Genomic DNA, 18578 nt, shown 5'->3' with positions numbered 1-18578 from the left:
CCTCCCCAACACCCTTACCAGCGGAGAGACCACCATTGTTATCTTATGAATAAAAATAATTATTCTGCTACCTCTGTATGTGTGTGTTTATTTTTAATGTTGTTTTAGGCTACTTAGATGCACAGCAGCCAAGGCCAGCACCCTGTAGACTTTTTTTAAAGTAACTGAAATGTAATTGTAGTGATTACTTTGGAGGAAAAGTAAAGTAATCAGTTACTTTCAGAGCAATTGTAATTGTTACGGTAATTACTACTTTTTTGAGCCATGTAACTGTAACTGTAATTTATTACTTTTTAAAAATAATTTTCCAAGCTCTGCTTGTGGGGATGCTGGTCCCATAAAACATTTCTCCCAGTGCCTCTTTGTCTCACTCTTTGGCTAGTCCTCTGAATGTTACGAAGAGTTGGTTGGTGGCGTTTTGACGCAGCTTGTCTCCTGTTTGTCCTAACCCAGCCTTCCTACCTGTTTCTTTCCTTTCTGTTCTTTTCCATCCTTTCCAGTTCATCCCAGTCCATATTTTATATGGATTTTATGCAAATTATATATTTGTGTAAGACTGTCGTCATGCTGTAGTTCTCTTGGCCATTGACAAGAGTCTGAGAGTGGCCGGGACATCACAGCAGTGAGGAGGGAATCAAAACAAGGAGATGGAGGCCAGAAGGCATGCAGCCAGCCCAGGCAAGCCACAGGCCAACAGTCAGGACAGGCTGCGGCAGCTTCCCAGCAACTGTCTTACTTTGATGCTGCTGCCCATCTCACACTAATGGCCCTATTTCAACCTCAGCAGCATTGGAGGTGGCGGAGGAGAGATACAGAGGTGGGTTGGGGGCCCAGGCAAGCAATCCTCCCTGCCCTTCTCCTTTGCACCTCTGACATCAGGAGCACAAACGAGAAGCCGGGGAGGATCAGAAAAGTTGACAGGATCAGCACAGGGAGGTTTCTGCAAGGCTTTCCACCCTAGCTCTTTCAACCTCTGCTTGTGGGATTTTGACAGAATGTCATGTAATTCACAGGAGGGTTGACCCACCCACCGGTGAATGTTGGACCATGGGGTGGGAGCAAAAAAATGCCCATCCCCTGATCTAATGGATTAATGGAGGGAATGGGGTGGTTAGTGCATTCTGGGGGGTGGAGGGAATGATGGTAAGATCAGTAGAGTAGTGGCAATTTGAGAAGTGCAGGGTCCCTCCTCCATAGTCACAGCCACACCCTCTCACTCTCTACAACTTGGCTTTTTGAAGTAGGAATGAACAGGAATTCCGTTCACTCTGATTGTCTCCAGTCAGCAGGAAATGACAAGGAGCAAGTTAGAAGACTCTTCTCAGTGGCTAACACACTCCCATTTCATGCTGATTGGCTCATAAGAAACTGGAGACTTAGGGACCTGGCTCCCAAAAAAGTAAGAGGTCTAGGATCCCCTCAGACCCTGGATGTACTACTTCTAAGTAAGATCCCCGACCTCCAGATTTTCCTCTTCTTGCCCCACCAAGAAAACCAGGTCCAAGGTGTGGTGGGCCACATCCCTTGGGCTGATGACATGTTGGGACAGTCCCATGGCTGTCATGGAGGCCATGGAGTCCTGAGCTGCCCCAGGCCTGGCAGCCTCAACATGGATGTGAAAAATCCTGCAGTACTACAAGCCTGGGGATCTCCATACTATGTCCAAGGCAACTCAGGCGGGGAGGCTGTTGGGTAGCATGCCAGGCAACATACCAAATAAATCCCTAGCTGGCCCCGTTCACCAATGCCAGGCACAAACCCTCCAGATGTCTGAGGATGTTACAGATTACATAAGGAACAGCTGTTCCCAGTCCCCCCCTTGATTCACCATCTTGACCATGTTAGTGTTGCTTTATTAAGAACTGTTATAAAGCGTGTTCGTAATTGAATATCAACATTTACACAGTATTTAGAGATGGGGAACTTGTGGCCCTCCCAGAGCTTGGGGAAGTTCCTTTTTTGAACTACAACTCCCACCAGCCCAATCCAGTGGCCCTACTGGCTGGGGCTGATGGGAGTTGTAGTTCAAAAAAGTAACTTTCCCAAGCTCTGGGCCCTCCAACTCCCAACATCCTCAGCCACCATGGCCAACTGTCAGGACTGATGGGAGTAGTAGTCCAAGAACGTAAAGACTGCCACGAGTTCATTCATCCTTGAGAGAGAGAAAGGATTTGGGTTGTATCCGAGTAAGTTGAAATTAATGTACATAGGTTTGCTGTGTTCATTCATTTCAGTGGCTCTGCTCTGAGCGGGGCTAACACTGAAGGCAGCCCTTTCTTTGAGACTGTTCAAGTTATTCATATCGGAGTAATATATCCCTCCACTGAAGTGGAAGACTAGCACTGCTAATGAAAGTGGGTCATTTATCTCTACAGCCCTTTTAAGAACTGTGCTACATGCTCCATACAGTCCCGTGTGCCTGGAAATTCAAGTAGCGCATGATCAATGAAGAATGCTACTCCATGGAACCCATCCTGAACATGATGCCATGTCACTGGCACACCATTGTCCTCTAGCCGCTTCTTGTACAACAGACCATCGTCCCGGAGAACATCATGCTCACAGGTCAAAATGAATGTCTTGGGGAGGTGGCAGATAATCGCATCTTCTGCCAAAAGCGGGACGAATCTTGGGTCAAAAGCTGGTTTGACAAGTTCATAAAGCTTTTGTGAAAATGAAACAGGCACTTTTGAGACATAGCCCCTGGCCTTAAATTCTTCTGGAAGGTTATCGGCACTAATCCATTTTCTGTACTTCACCCACATATCCCTAGGAACATGGGCACTCTCTATAATCCCTTCCACATTGATAGTCTTCCCAGTGAGATATGCGAAACCAAGTTTGATAGCCCGTTTCCTGAACAACATGGGAACTGAATGGTTTTGCTGATGGGAAGGCAAATTGAAGTCCACTGCTTGCAGGAAGGGGTAGACCATGATCTGTGCTCGCATTCTTGGAAGGTCCACTCTGGTCACCAGCTCTTGACAAACAACAGCAGCCAATGTTCCTCCGCTACTGTCCCCACCAATGGCAATGTGGTTGGGGTCCACTCCATATTCCTTTGCATTCTTCAAAAAGTGTATTGCAGCAGTGCAGCAGTCGAGTAATGGGACTGGGTGCCGATGCTCAGGAGCTAAACGGAATCTAAAGCAAAAGCAAGATATAGTCTGCAGTTGTCATTTCATGTTCTATAGCAAAAGGGCATTTCCTGAATGGTCTATTTATTTATTTATTTATTTATTTATTTTATTTAATTTATATTGCAAGCATGGAGAACCCCTAGGACTGCATTCCTTCTGGGCAGCCTTCTGGGATTCACAGGCCAGGGGATGTGGGCCAGAGGGCCAGAAACAAAAGTGTGTGGAACAAGAAATGGAAGTGTTACCTTTGTATAAGTAAGCTGGCCATTCATCTCAATCGGTCTACCCTGAGTAGAATTTGGTTGGCTAGGAGGATTCTCCCCATTTCTGCAGCAATTTGGGGATTCTTTTAAAATCATGAAAATTCTTCAGCCCAGGAAATACATTTTTGTATGCAGTTTTGACTAGCGTACACATTTTTCCAAGGAATGTCTCCTAATTTGCATTTTGCACATTATTTTCACCACATATTCATTGTTATACATAATTTACCTTAATATGTACATTTTTGTCACCGTTGTTTGGTTGGCGAACTGCATTACAAAAATTCAGATAAGTGCAAACTTCAAAGGATCGGGGGTGTTTCTCGGATTGTTTTGGAAAGGGCAACTTTGATAGATTCAGCTTTAAATGGAAACAAAATCATCTCTACTTTGAACTATTATGAAGGGACCCTGCATTTCTGAATTTGCCACTACACTGCTGGGTGTAGGGGACCTTTGCAGATTACCTCTCAAATGCTATATTGGGGGATCTATGAGGAATCTTGTATAGTGAAGCCCATTCTCTGTGCAGTGGAGGGGTTAATTATTGCACAGTTATTGTGGGGAGAACATTGCCAGACACAAACACTTTTCACGGTCTAACTGCGATTCACAAACTAACTCCCTCTAACCATTGAATCTGCAGTAACTCTGCCCCTCGGGCCAGCACCCTGTGGCATTACAGAAATGGCGCCCTGAGCAGGTTAATCCCTCAATTGGCCCTTGCACAAAATGAGTGAATGGTAATGAAGTAACTGATGACAGAAGCAAAACTCCAGTGGAGACTGAGGTGGGAGCAGCACTATACCGCTGGGAATGGTTAGGATCTGTGGAATATAATGGTATTTTGTGGAATTTAGCACGTGCAGTAAACGGTAAGCAGTAGCTGCCCTTCAGCTTGGTAGGAATTGCACTGGGAGTCTGTTACAGGAAGAACAACAAACTAAGTTTATTGTAGGAAATACATTTAGATAGTCAAGAGGTGCATCTGACTAAGTAGATAGGAGATGCTGCAAAAGAGATGTCTGCTGCATTGGTGCTCCTCCTTGGGGAGCCGTGCTGGCAAAAAGAACAACTGAAGATGGAGATCAGAGAAGGAGCAGGAAGAGAGATTTGTTTCCTCTGAGGATATCAGTTTACACCTGGGAGGAAATATCAGCTTAGGAAAAGTAGGAGGCACCGTGGTTCGGCTTAAAGGGTACCAGTAGGTGTTTTGGAATTACATAAGAATAGCGGAGGGAAACGTGTGAAATATTGTGTACTTTTGAGAACGTTGATTGCTCATTTCTGAATTATTTTCAAATAACCCCCCCCCCAAGATGATATGCATATCATTGGGGGGGATTTAGATCTTGCCTGGCAGAACGGCTTTGGCATGGACCACCTGTGCAGCCTGCATCTTTTGTAACAGCAGGAGAGAAATCCCAGACTAATTGTGTATGCGATCAAATTTCAGAGAGGATGGAATTTGTCAATTCCTTCATGGATGGAATTACCCCTCTGTGAGTTAAGGGCTGGCTTGGATGTGAGGGTGGGCAAATGGACTTGTGTCAGGAACAGAATTTGAGCGTTTCCTGACACCCAAACTTCTGTGATGTATAGAATAAAATGCCAGACCTCAATGCTTATCAGAGGAATGTATTGAACTTTATTAAATGCATATTAATAACTGAATAGCTCCATAAATGGGATGAAGGGGGGGAATGCATAATAGGGGCAAATTATAAGGTCATGGTGAATATGATTAACAGAGCAATCTAACTCATGGGAAGCCGGCGGAGGAGGAGCCAGCAAGAAGTTCTGCAGCATCCGTTTCCTGTTTGGGAGCCTCTGGGCCAGTGGAATGTCAGCTCTGCTGGAGCTGCAGGCATAAGCAAAAAGAGAATGCTGGCTCTCACAAATGCCCCTACCAGCAAGTAAGCACTCCCCACTGACTTCCATTAGAAGTATTTTCTCAGACTGACCTTTTACATGGCATAATTTGGCCCGGATGGGGACCAGCAGGAGTGCTCCGAATGGGAGTTGGATGTTGCATAAGTCCCCCCCGGCTCTTCCTCTTACACGCTCCCAAATGCCACTTTTTGGGGCCCTCCGCTGAACTCCACCAGCAACACTCTACCGGGCTGGTCTTCCCTGGTGGACTCCTGGCCAAGCCAGGAGGGTCCCAGCTCCACCACAGCAGAGGAGCTTCTGACAGTGGAGCCTGACAGAGCTCAGACCATGCTGGCTCACCAAAGATCCGTCATATCCAACGCCCCTCTGCCCAGTGTAAATATTTATTTATTATTTTATTTATATCCCGCCCTTCCTCCCAGCTGGATTGCGCCCTAAGATGTGAAATGTTAACTACAAGAGGATGCCAAGGGGATGAGCCCTCAAAGGGGACATAAACAGAGAGCCTAGCCATAAAGCCTCATCTGATTGGGATTCAGGAAGTAACTGTCTCTAACCATCGAACTGACAGGAAATCTCACCCCAGGGCTAGCACCCTGTGGAGTTACAGCCTCCACATGCACCTCAGGGCTCAAAGGCCAGGGTGTCTCTTCAACATATGATGGAAACTCCACAATGACGGTGCCAGACGCACCTCTGCAGAGGGGAGTTCCATCACGTTGGGCCTGCCATAGAGCATGCTCTCTCACAGGCTTAGGGATGGGGGAGACGTTAGATCTAGTTGGCATTTAAAGGCAAATCAATCACATTCACACTTTCCAAAACAATACGGAAACGGAAACACAGCCATCCTTCCAAATTCGCACGTACCTGAAATTTGTGATGTAGTTCTGCAACCCAACAACATTTATGAAAATGCATGATATTAGGGGGAAATGTGCCTAAACTGGAATATATTAGTGAAAGTAACATAGAAAAATGCATGATATTAGGGGAACGTTTGCAAAAAATGTGTACATTAGTCTAAGCTACATACAAACCTGTGTTCATTAGGGGAAAATGGACATTATGATGCTGATGAATTTTCTTGAGGGTTTTTTGGGGGGGAGAATTAACAAATTGCTGCTGAAATGTGGAAAACTGAATCTATGATTGATTCCTTCTAGGAAGAAGGGCAGGATATAAATGAATGAATGAATGAATGAATGAATGAATGAATGAATGAATGAAACAGAACCTGAAAGATAGCACCATCCTTACCCAGGCTGTGAATCCCCAACCCCCACTCCTCTGAAGGTGGTGGAATTACTAAGAGGGACCCCTCTGCTAACCTGGATGCCCAAGAGTGCCCCAGATTTCTTTGCTGGGGTGGGGGAGAGGAATGAAATGAAGTATTGTGGAAAAGGTCATGGCAGGTTGGCATTCTGAGCACTCCGCCCTATATAATTTTATTGCAGGTTCAAGCTATTCCTTTTCTGATGCAACTTGTTTCAGCAAGCCAACCAACGTAATTCTGATATCAACATTGTATTGGTTTTATCTTTATTCATAGTGATGATGTTCTATGTGTTCCTGATATGCTTAGACTAGAATACAGTAGGGTAGTGGCAAGTTCAGAAGTGCAGGGTGTCTTCATAATAGTCCCAGCCCCATCCTCTCAATCTCTACAACTTGGCTTTATGAGGTAGGAATGAATAAAAATACTGTTCACTCTGATTGGCTGCAGTCAGCAGGAAATGACAAGGAGCAAGTTAGAAGACTCTTCTCAGTGGCTAACACACTCCCATTTCTTGTTGCTTGGCTCATAGTACATTGGAGACATACAGTAGGGACCTGGCTCCAGAAAAAGGAAGAGGTCTAAGACCCCCTGAAACCCTGGACGACTATTCCCCTGGTAGAATATCATTTCTGCCAATATCTCTTTGCATTCTTTCCATGTAGTTTTTAATGATGATATTTTTATGTATATTTGTTTTTAATTGGACTGTGGATTTTAGGATTTGATCTCTAATATTAAATGTGCATTTGTTAGAGAGCTGTTTAGATCAAGTGGTTCAGAAATCTTCTAAATAGTAATAAGCAAATTGCAGTACTTACTCAACACTCACAACTACGGTGTCACTCTCTCGGGCAATGTAACGGCACACCCTTTCATATGTTCCTGAAAAACATAAGTGTCACCAAAGTGTCACCAAAAGGAGACCATTGAAAAGCCCATTTCAATTAAGCATCATAGAATGAAAATGACTTCCCTTCCCTCCCAATTTAATACTTCATTTACAGACACAAAATTTAGGAGGGTCACTTCAGCAAGGTTTTTGGTGAATGTGTATAAGGCTGCAATCCTTATCTGGTCATATCTGGGAGTAAGTCACATTGAACTCAGTGGAGCTTACTTACTTCTGAGTAGACATGGACTAGGTTGCAGCCTTAGGCTTCTGAAAGATTTGTGGGTTTACAAGTGGTACAAAAGTGTTTTTTGAAACTCAATGTCAGCAATGCCAACACTTGTGCTTTTGCATAGCAGTTAGATTTGGATCTGGTGTCTTGGATCTGGTGTCCCCACTCAGTCACAAGGCTGGCCCACTAGGTCTAATGGTGCATAACCCTCAAAAGGAGAATGTCAAGCAATTGTTATATCCCTCCCAACTCAAAGCCACAGGCTTTTTCCTGTCCCACGGACCTTTTATACTTCTATGAATTTAGAGAGGCTTATGGAGGCATTTCTGTCAATCTCCTGTTCTCTGTCCAATCAGTTCTCTACACAACTCAGCCCACCATAATCCAAAAGTATAGCTATGGCAAAACATAGTAGGACCGCCAGCTTTTCAGCCCTGGTTGTGAAGGTTCCCCCCTGCCTCCTGTTATTCTGAAACCAGTTGCAGCCTCAGTACAGGACGAGTAGGGCTGCCTGGAAGTGCATTCTGAGCATGCTCACAGCTGTTCCTTGAAGGCCACACTTGCATAGCCTTAACTAGGCCCCAGGATTGTTTCTGTCTTCCATGATCAGGGGTTTGCTTATTTTTATTTTTCTATTTCCTGAGGTTTATTTCACTGAACTACCTATTTGCATGAATGACAGACTGATTCTCTTCTTTGTTACACACACACACAAACACACAGAACCATTTCTGTTTATTGAATGGGGTGCTTAAAATTCTTATTTAAAAGGTGTGTTTTCTAGTCCTGTAGTACTTCACCTTGCTTAAAAGCCAATGGTTTAAATAGAATCATACTAATTGTGAGAGGGAAGTGGTTTTATTCAAACACATGCTGGGATATGTTTTTGTTTTCTGTTTCTTCATCCTGTGAGTTTTCCAGTTTTTCTATTCATGTGATGATGGCAATTGCGGTTGCAGCTTGATTTAACCTGGGGTTACTTATCGTGTAAATGTACTGATTGCAGCTCCGGATTTGTGTGTGGCGCCTGAGTGCAGCGGAATAATACTGTGCTGATTGTAAGATGAACTCTTTACACAAAGGACGGTGGCCTTTGAGTTCTGTTGAACTCTGGAAAAAGAGAGGGGAGTGTGGATTTCTGAGAGCACTTGAGAAGGAATCCCATTACTGTTGAATCCTGTTTTCAGCTTCTGTTAAGCTGCAGGAATAGCTTTACCCCCAAAAAAAGCTGATTGCTCCCTTTCCCTGTGTGTAATATCAGCGCCTGATTTTTATGGTAAAACCGAACCGGGCATTGCTCTAGGGCAGCCTTTCCCAAGCTTTGGGTCCCCAGATGCTGTTGGACTACAACCCCCATCCACCCCAGCCAGCATGGCCAATGACAGGGAGGATGGGAATTGTAGTGCGGCAACATCTGGGGACCCACAAGTTGGGAAACGCAGCTCTGGGCTCTAACTGGATTCACTTAACATGACAGTGATTACTATGCAGGATGTGGCTTTTTGGTAAAATAATACCAGTGATTCCACGTATCATGTGGCTGACTAGCAATGTAGAGTTTATATTTCAAGCTGAAGGCTTATTCAATACAAAGAGAGATTCCACATGGGGGAGGCAAGTTCCAACTAACCATGGCCAGGGAGAGTCAACTATGATGATACAAAATTAAGAGGGATAGCTAATACCTTGGAAGACAGAAACAAAATTCAAAGGGATCTTGATAGGCTGGAGCATTGGGCTGAAAACAACAGAATGAAATTTAACAGGGAGAAGTGCAAAGTTCTACACCTAGGAAAACGAAACCAAATGCACAGTTATAAGATGGGAGATACTTGGCTCTGCAATACGACATGTGAGAAGGATCTTGGCATTGTTGTTGATCACAAGCTGAATATGAGCCAACAATGTGATGTGGCTGCAAAAAAGGCAAATGCTATTTTAGGCTACATTAACAGAAGTATAGTTTCCAAATCGCATGACGTATTGGTTCCTCTCTATTTGGCACTGGTTAGGACTCACCTTGAATTCTGTGTCCAGTTCTGGACACCACACTTTAAGAAGGATGCAGATAAACTGGAAACAGGTTCAGAGGAGGGCAACAAGGTTGTTCATGGGGCTGGAAACAAAGCCCTATGAGCAGAGACTGAAAAAAAACTGGGCATGTTTAGCCTTGAGAAAAGAAGACTGAGGGGAGATAGGATAGCACTCTTCAAGTACCTGAAAGGCTGTCACAAAGAGGAGGGCCAGGATCTCTTCTTGATTGTCCCAGAGTGCAAGACACGGAATAATGGGCTCAAGTTAGGAAGCCAGATTTTGACTGAACATCAGGAAAAACTTCCGATTTGGTACGACAGTGGAACCAATGACCTAGGGAGGTGGTGGGCTCTCCAACACTGGAGGCCTTCAAGAGGCAGCTGGACAGCCCTCTGTCGGGTATGCTTTGATTTCAATTCCTGTGTTGAGCAGGGGGTTGGACTCGATGGTTTTATAGGCCCCTTCGCACTCTACAATTCTATGATTCCATTTTTTGGATTTTTCATTGGCTATGAAACTCAATATTCCTATGGAGCTGTTCTCAATTCCAAACAAACATTGCTCCCCCATTTTTTAAATTAACAGGATCCCATGCTGCATTGTGGATTGAAGGTGAGCTGAACATGATGGAAGTAGAAACCATTGTTTGTGACGTCCTGTCTAACATATCAGGAACCCTTTTGGTGAAGCACTGTCCTAAAAGCTTCTAAGCAAACTGAGTGAAGGAATGTAGGCTCCTTTCAAAGAAAGGGGCTGTAACTCAGTGGCAAAGCATCTATTTTGCATGCAGAAGATCCCAGGTTCCATCCCTGCATCTCCAGGTAGGGCTGGGAGAGACCCTAGTCTGTAACCCTATAGAGCCACTGCCAGTCAGTGCAGACAGCACTAAACTAGATGGACCAGTATGAGGCAGCTTCCCATGAAACTTACGGATGCTTCCAAATAAGCCAGCTCCTCCATGGAGATAGAGCATTCCTCTCCCGTTTCTAGCAGGTGATGCCTTAGGCCAATATATTCTTACTGGAATCCCATCAAAAAGCAGATCCTTGATGATCAACTTTGCGTCCTCCCTAGGTGGTATTCCATTCATCACAAGCCTCCAGATGACATACTTATGGCAGATGCCAACTTTCTCCAGAAACAGTGCCTGTTTTAGAGCAAGACATAAGGGAACAGAATAAGGAGCCCTACACATTCACGTCTCATCAATGCAAGACATAAGAGCTTTTCACACTGGAAGCAAAAAAGACCACTCTGCCCCCAAGCCTGTTTTAAAAAGCTTGCTGTCTTTACATGCGCCTTGAGGCACACATAAAAGGCGAGTCATGAATCAATACATCAATACTGAAAACAGACAGAAAAGGAGATCAGCAGTGAGGAAATGCTGAAACAGTTCCATGGCTGCAGTAGCTGCTTCACATCAGGAGTGGATGGTGTGGTGGGGAATCTGGGATGCACCACTCACTTGACCTCCCCATGCCGGTGGAACCAACCTGGTGCTCCTGCCATCACGTTCATACTGCGCCCACTTTGCTGCCACCACATCCCCCCCTCTCCACCTGCAGTGACTGGACCAGAGGGAGGGGAGGGGAGCGGCACAGCCCCACCATGCCATCCGCTGCTGCTTCACATCAGCTCATGACGAGGACGGCCCAGACCCGCATCGCACGATGTCACCCAAGGTTGTCTCTGCTAGGTTTGGAGAGTCCCCACAATAACGCTTACATGATCACAGTCTTCACGAGTTGATTTTTCTTCACTGACATTGAGATTCTGAACGTCTGTCATCAGGGCAATCGAACCAGCTCCCTCTCTGACAGTTTGTTAGACGGGTGTTAAAAGCCTTCCTTTATCCCATCAGGTATTTTAAAAACATTTTTCTGCTCTCTTTTTTTTGTCTCTTTGCTTTTGACTAATGCTGTGTTTTGTTCAAGTTTTGCCAAATTTATTTTCGTTATGGCTGTTTGAGGAAGTTGATCCTTGTCAGGATTTAAAACAACTTAAGTTGAGTTGTTGTTTTTCTTAAGATCCATCATTCCGACAGGCTGGTATTGATTCAAGTTCATTCAGTGTCCACTAGCCACTGCTTGTACCAATTCCATTTTCCCTCTTGCAAAAAATATTGAGATTAATATCGATATTTCGAAAGGAAATACTGATAATTGTTGATATTTTGAAAGAAAATGTTAGCAAGTTGAAAGAAAATATTGATACTATTATTGTACTTAACACTTTCAAACGTTTAAAAATAATCTGTTTTTGAAAATAGCTGCAGAAAATTGCAACACAAAATTCGATCCGAAAGGATAGAGAATAAGAGAATTAATGAAAAAATGGTACCAGATTTGAATTGGCTAAACTTCTAGCATATCCCTAGCTCAGAACAGACTCATTGAAATTAATGGACCGAACTTAGTTATGTCCATCAATTCCATAGGTCTAGGACTAGTTCTGGATACCATCCCTAGTTTCAAGGCAGTTCATACAGCCTTTGTTTTGATTCACATACGTCTTCACCTGCAGCTACAGTACATCTCGCTGTCCCCAAGCGTGTGTGTGGGAAGGCCTTGAGAAGCTGTTCCTACACAGGAGAGACGCCACATACTGTTATGAGGACTCAAATATTCCTGGGAAACAGCCCCTCGGTGACCTCTGCGTATATATCTTGCAATACCTGAAGGTATAGACTTCCTGACTCCTATGGAGATTTGGGATTTGTCACCCAGGAAGAATAGGCACTTCTTTCAAACAAAGGAAATGTTTATGATAATCTAAGCCTTTGGAGGAGACAGGATTGCAGCCGTTATCTGGGAATCCCTCAGGGAATGGTTTCTGGAAAAACAACACATTCCCTGACAGGATTATCCTAAATTCTTTCATTGTTCTTATGTATCACATCCACATCCTCCTGGAGACATTTACATTGGGTTGACTTTGGGGTCAGTTTAGTTAGGAAAAGGTATAAAACATGGGGCGTGAGAAGGGGAGAGGAGTTCCTCTTCTGGAGGGCTCCAACGGCTGCTTTTCTTACCAACGCACGCTAGCATCTTTGGGACAATTTCAGAGCTATGGATTTGGGTGAGAACTTTCAAATCTGGCACTGGTTACAAAGGGCGGAGCTTTTGCTCATTGGGCTAGATACAAAAGTCTCTCTCGCTCAGCCTTAGTCTTGCAGCAACTCTCCAGGAAAGGTATATTTTATTTATTTATTTATTACATTTTTATACCGCCCCATAGCCGAAGCTCTCTGGGCGGTTCACAACATCAAGATATCAACATACAATTTAAAACCACACATTGATCAATTTAAAACATAACTCATTAAATTTCCAAATCAACCTATACTAAACTAAAATACTGAAATACTAAAAATACTAAAATGCTAAATGCTACAATACTGAAATGCTAAAATGCTAGAATGCCTGGGAGAAGAGGTAGGTCTTAACCTGGCGCCGAAAAGACAACAATGTTGGCGCCAGGCGTACCTCATCAGGGAGATTGTTCCATAATTCGGGGGCCACCACTGAGAAGGCCCTTTTTCTTGTTACCATCCTCCGGGCTTCCCTCTGCGTAGGCACCCGGAGAAGGGCCTTCGATGTTGAGCGCAGTGTACGGATAAGTTTATATCGGGAGAGGCGTTCCATCAAGTATCGTGGTCCCAAGCCGTGTAAGGCTTTATAGGTTAAAACCAGCACCTTGAATCGAGCCCGGAAACATATAGGCAGCCAATGCAAGCGGGCCAGAACCGGTGTTATATGTTCGGACCGCCTGGTCCATGTTAACAATCTGGCCGCTGCATTTTGCACAAGCTGCAGTTTCCGAACCGTCTTCAAAGGCAGCCCCACATAGAGCGCATTGCAGCAATCTAGTCTAGAGGTTACCAGAGCGTGGACAACTGAAGCAAGGTCATCCCTGTCCAGATAGGGGCGTAGCTGGGCCACCAACCGAAGTTGGTAGAAAGCACTCCGTGCCATCGAGGCTACTTGAGCCTCAAGTGACAGGGATGGTTCTAAAAGTACTCCCAAGCTACGAACCTGTTCCTTCAGGGGGAGTGCAACCCCATCCAGGATAGGTTGAGCATCCACCATCTGGTCAGAAGAACCACCCACTAACAGCATCTCAGTCTTGTCTGGATTGAGCCTCAGTTTGTTAGCTCTCATCCAGTCCATTGTCGCAGCCAGACATCGGTTCAGCACATTGACAGCCTCACCTGAAAAAGATGAAAAGGAGAAGTAGAGCTGCATGTCATCAGCATACTGGTGGCAACGCACTCCAAAACTCCTGATGACCGCACCCAGCGGCTTCATGTAGATGTTAAAGAGCATGGGGGACAGAACTGACCCCTGCGGAACTCCATACTGGAGGGTCCAGGGTATCGAGCAATGCTCCCCAAGCACTACCTTCTGGAGACGACCCGCCAAGTAGGAGGAAAACCACTGCCACGCAGTACCTCCAACTCCCAGCTCAGCGAGCCTCCCCAGGAGGATACCGTGGTCGATGGTATCAAAAGCCACCGAGAGACCAAGGAGAATCAACAGAGTTACACTCCCCCTGTCTCTCTCCCAACAAAGGTCATCGTACAGGGCAACCAAGGCTGTCTCCGTGCCAAAACCAGGCCTGAAACCCAATTGAAATGGATCCAGATAATCAGTTTCATCCAAGAGTGTCTGGAGCTGGTCCGCAACCACTCGTTCTAGGACGTTGCCCAGAAATGGAACATTTGCTACCGGCCTATAGTTATTAACAATTTCTGGGTCCAGGGAAGATTTCTTCAGAAGCGGTCTCACTACCGCCTCTTTCAGGCAGTTAGGGACCACTCCCTCTCGCAATGAGGCGTTAATCACTTCCCTGGCCCAGCCGGCAGTTCCATCCCTGCTAGCTTTTATTAGTCAGGAGGGGCAAGGATCCAACACAGAAGTGGTTGCACGCACCTGTCCAAGCACCTTGTCAACGTCCTCGAGCTGCACCAACTGAAACTCATCCAAAAAATCAGGACAAGGCTGTGTTCTGGAGACCTCATATGATTCAACTGCTGTAACATTGGAGTCCAAGTCCTGGTGGATGCAAAAGATTTTATCTTGGAATATGCAACTTCTGAGCCTTTCTCTTTCCTTTTTTTCTCCCTGTGTGGGTGAGCTTAATGTGAAGGTGTTCATAGGGTTAGTCTCTTTGCTTTAGTCTATGCAGTGTTGCTGAATGAATGAGTCATAGTTAGAAAGCTGCTCATTGTTAACTGCAATTGTAAACTGCAATATTTTCCCTTTTTTCTTCTCTTAATAAAACCACTCTTTATTTTACTTTCAGTGTGTGTGTCATTGGGTTAAGGGTAAAATAATACATGCTCTGGGGGGTGACGTGCGGGCAACTCCAGCAAATGATCCTGCTGCTGTCTTTTGGGGAACTTGGATTTCTAGTGAGCTATGCTCAAGGTCCCTTCGTAACACATACCCACAGGGGTGTGTGGGGAAAGGAGGGAGTGCTGCTATTCATCCCTATGCCAGAATACAGGTACAATTTTCATCGGGCGGAAACAACAACAACTGACACGTGCCTAAAGGAGTGGACTGCATTGCATGCCAGGATGCTTGTCACATGAGCAAATCTCCCACAATCTTCTAGGTTCCCAGGCTTGCAAATGGATTCTTTCTGGTATTATTTATCATGAATATTCATGCTAAACTTCCACTCTATTCCACTAGATTTCTGGGACCAGCTTTTACTCATGTGAAAGGTCAAATATCATACGCAAGTGACCAGTTCAGAAAATGTTGGAATAATAGAATAAAGGGCAGTGTGAAAGTAGCCATGATCTGGGACCATCCCCCAAAGCATGAGTGGAGCATTTATCACAGTGCCACCAGCTCCCAACTCATGGAGACAGACTAGGAGGGTGGTACGGTAGGAGGATAGTATGGTCAATGGTATCAAAAGCCACTGAGAGATCCAACAGCAGCAGATTGTTCAGTGGGATCCTTTTTTTTAACTTAGGGTGCAATTCTAAGGAGTGTGTATGTGAAAAAACAAAGATAGTTCAACTAGCCTGTCCTACACCCTGCCAGCCTCCAAGTTTTGGGGGGCATGCCCTCCCCAACAATTTCCCTCACATTGGGAAGAATTCGGAATTGGAAGGAACATGTTTTGTAGGCTTTTTGCAGTGGAACAAGCCAGTCTGATGCGCCCCTGCTTGTATGGACGTGATGTATGCAAAACGTTATCGGTGAATGAACTGAGAATACTGATGGGGAGAAATTCAGTTTAGTTTTCATTTCAAGGCAAATCGATCAAAGGCCAAAGGCATACTTTCTTAAACAAAACGGAAACTGAAACATGGCCGTCTTTTGAAATGTGCACTACTCCAAGGTTTGTGAGTTCTCCAAGATCTCTAGCCAAGTAATGTGCACAGAAATGCCTACACTAGTGTAAAATGGCCATAGAATGCATACATTAGGGGAAATAATGCATGATATGATATAACACTGAATGCATTATACTATGGAAAACGGCTTTGCAAAAATGAGAATATTCACTAATAGGCAAAAAACCTTGCAGTTTAAGGATGTACCTAAAGCCCACAGATATTTCTATCAAACTTTAAAAAGCAGGGATATTGGGCAGCTATCATGAATGCACCAGGGGAGCAGGAGACCTGACCTTCTCTCTGAGCTATTGTTAAGGTGTTGGACTATGACCTGGAAGACCAGGGTTCAAATCCCCACACAGCCTTGAAGCTCACTGGGTGACCTTGGGCCAGTCACTGCCTCTCAGCCTCAGAGGAAGGCAATGGTAAATCCCCTCTGAATACCATTAACAATGAAAACCCTGTTGATAGGGTCGCCATAAGCTGAAATTGACTCAAAGGCAGTCCAAATAATGATAAAATACAAATTTGTAAAAATGCAATCACAATTTGGGTTGGTCTTACACAGTCCAATCCACTTCCTGTGTAGCTTGGAGGAATTTGATAACATGTGCCTCTGAGCATATGGTGAGTGGTGGCAACATCTGCCATCTCCAAAGACAGAGAATTACATTTTTGTAGGTTTGTTGGAGTTCTTACTTTGCTTCTTTCCTGTGTTACTTCTGTTTCTAGAGAGAATCTAACCTGGAACATAATATTTCTCTTATTATTCATCCTAGAAACCTGAAAGACTGTCTTACCCCCTATATACCCAGTCGATCACTGAGCTCTGCAGGTGAGGGCCTCCTGCAGATACCATCTTATCAGGAGGTCCGTTCTGTACAACAAAAAAGGAAATGGACCTTTAAGTATGGTGACACGTACCCTGTGGAATTCCCTCCCCTTAAATATTAGGCAGGCGCCATCTCTGTTATCTTTTCGGCGCCTGTTGAAGACTTTCCTCTTTCAACAAAATTTTTAAGTCGAGACCTAAGCATCTCTGTTGTAATTGCTTCTTAATATGTTGTTTTTTTTTAAAAAAAAAACACCTTTTTTAAAAAACAATATTTTAACCCTTTTTATTAAAGATGCCTTTAAAGGTTTTTCAAAAAATATTTGTAAAGTTGTTTTGTTTTAATCTTTTAAGGTCTGTTTTTATGATGTTTTAAAGTGTTTTTAGTGCTTTTGTTTACCACCCTGGGCTCTTGCTGGATATCTATCTATCTATCTATCTATCTATCTATCTATCTATCTATCTATCTATCTATCTATCTATCTATCTATCTATCTATCTATCTATCTATCTATCTATCTATCTATCTATCTATCTATCTATCTATCTATCTATCTATCTATCAATCTATCTATCTAAAAAGAAGCATTGTACCTGGCATTGCTCAGGAATTCTAAAGAACAAAAACGTCAGAGTACTTTTGAGAGGTTCAGTCCATCACCTTGATTCAAAAATAGCATCCATTTATATCCAAACATAGACAAAAACCAGCTCCTTGATTTCAGGAACCAACATGCAAAATTGGATTATGATAAGAGGTGTGCAAATGCAAAGCAAACAAACAACTTTACAAAATGTATAATCGATGGCTTCCATGCAATGCTCTTACTGCACAGTGTAGGCCCATCGAAGTTAATGAACATGACTAGGTAAGATCCACTCATTTCAATGGGTCAACTATGAGTAGGATTTAGCTGAATACGACCCACAGCTATCATATATCTATTTCAAGTCAAAAAAGAAGAACAAAATATATGTACAATCCAAGCAATCCACAAGAAACTAATTGGTCCCATGGCTCCAGCTTGTATGTGGGTGCAACTACTAGGGATGCTTCCTTTTTCTCTGATGCATGTTTGAACAGGCTCTCCATGCAGTCTATATGTCATGCAAATTAATCATTGAGAGAGGGGATTGATCATAAAAGAAACAGGGACACTCACCAGCCCAAACATAAGATTCCCAAAAAGAGTCATAACATGTAGTTTTGCACCCTGGCTGATTCCTGGAGGTATGTGGGTCCTGGTGACATGGTAATAAAGTGTCCAAGCCAGTGCCAAGAATGGGATGAAAATGCTCAGATACAGGAGCAGGTTCAACAGAGCTTCGCCGAGTGCCGCCCTCTGAGCTAAGAAGGGCAGCATCCTCTTCTGACACCAGTGGCTTCTGATATTCTACTTCAGTGGCGTCTCCCTAATAAACTCTAAGTCTGTTGTAAGAGCAAACATATTGACTAAGAATCAGATTAGGAGCAAGAGGTTAGGCACTGCAAGATGTTCTTGACTCATGAATGAAATTTTGCCAAGAGATGCCAGTTCTTAGAAGCTTATGCCTCATTCATGAGTTTTGGCGTCCAGATGACTGAGATATATACACTGACTTCTGCCACCACTTTTTTCTCTTTCCTTTCATTTTTAACTCTCAAGTGTATTGAACAA

General features: G+C 44.1%; 1 protein-coding gene across 2 annotated transcripts; it reads right to left on the bottom strand.

Annotated features, from left to right (window-relative positions):
* Positions 1–1006: 1006 nt before the first annotated feature.
* Positions 1007–18313, bottom strand: LOC133372385 (arylacetamide deacetylase-like 3). 2 transcript variants are annotated; one of them, XM_061600915.1, is made up of 5 exons: positions 18084–18313; positions 14662–14784; positions 10661–10877; positions 7394–7457; positions 1007–3144 (listed from the first exon to the last, which is right to left on the bottom strand). In XM_061600915.1, the coding sequence occupies exons 1-5, from the start codon at positions 18282–18284 to the stop codon at positions 2370–2372; spliced, it is 1380 nt and encodes a 459-aa protein (XP_061456899.1). In that variant the 5' UTR covers positions 18285–18313; the 3' UTR covers positions 1007–2369. The 2 variants fall into 2 exon arrangements, with proteins under 2 accessions (XP_061456899.1, XP_061456901.1); XM_061600917.1 differs by lacking the exon at positions 14662–14784.
* Between the last annotated feature and the right edge of the window lie 265 nt (positions 18314–18578).

The sequence above is a fragment of the Rhineura floridana genome, chromosome 18 (genome assembly GCF_030035675.1).
Source record: "Rhineura floridana isolate rRhiFlo1 chromosome 18, rRhiFlo1.hap2, whole genome shotgun sequence".
In the NCBI taxonomy this organism is placed as follows: Eukaryota; Metazoa; Chordata; class Lepidosauria; order Squamata; family Rhineuridae; genus Rhineura; species Rhineura floridana.
Note: the sequence above shows the minus strand (reverse complement) of the source record. Positions and strands in the feature narration are given on the sequence as shown.

Bases quoted from the DNA above. Each gene is read 5' to 3' on its own strand.
- LOC133372385 (XM_061600915.1), bottom strand. From the start codon at position 18,284: ATGCTGCCCTTCTTAGCTCAGAGGGCGGCACTCGGCGAAGCTCTGTTG. The intron at 10,878-14,661 runs GTGCGTGCAACC...GCTCTAAAACAG, and splicing joins TTGACAAGGTGCTTGGACAG to GCACTGTTTCTGGAGAAAGT. The intron at 3,145-7,393 runs GTAAGTACTGCA...CTTTTGCTTTAG, and splicing joins ACCGTAGTTGTGAGTGTTGA to ATTCCGTTTAGCTCCTGAGC.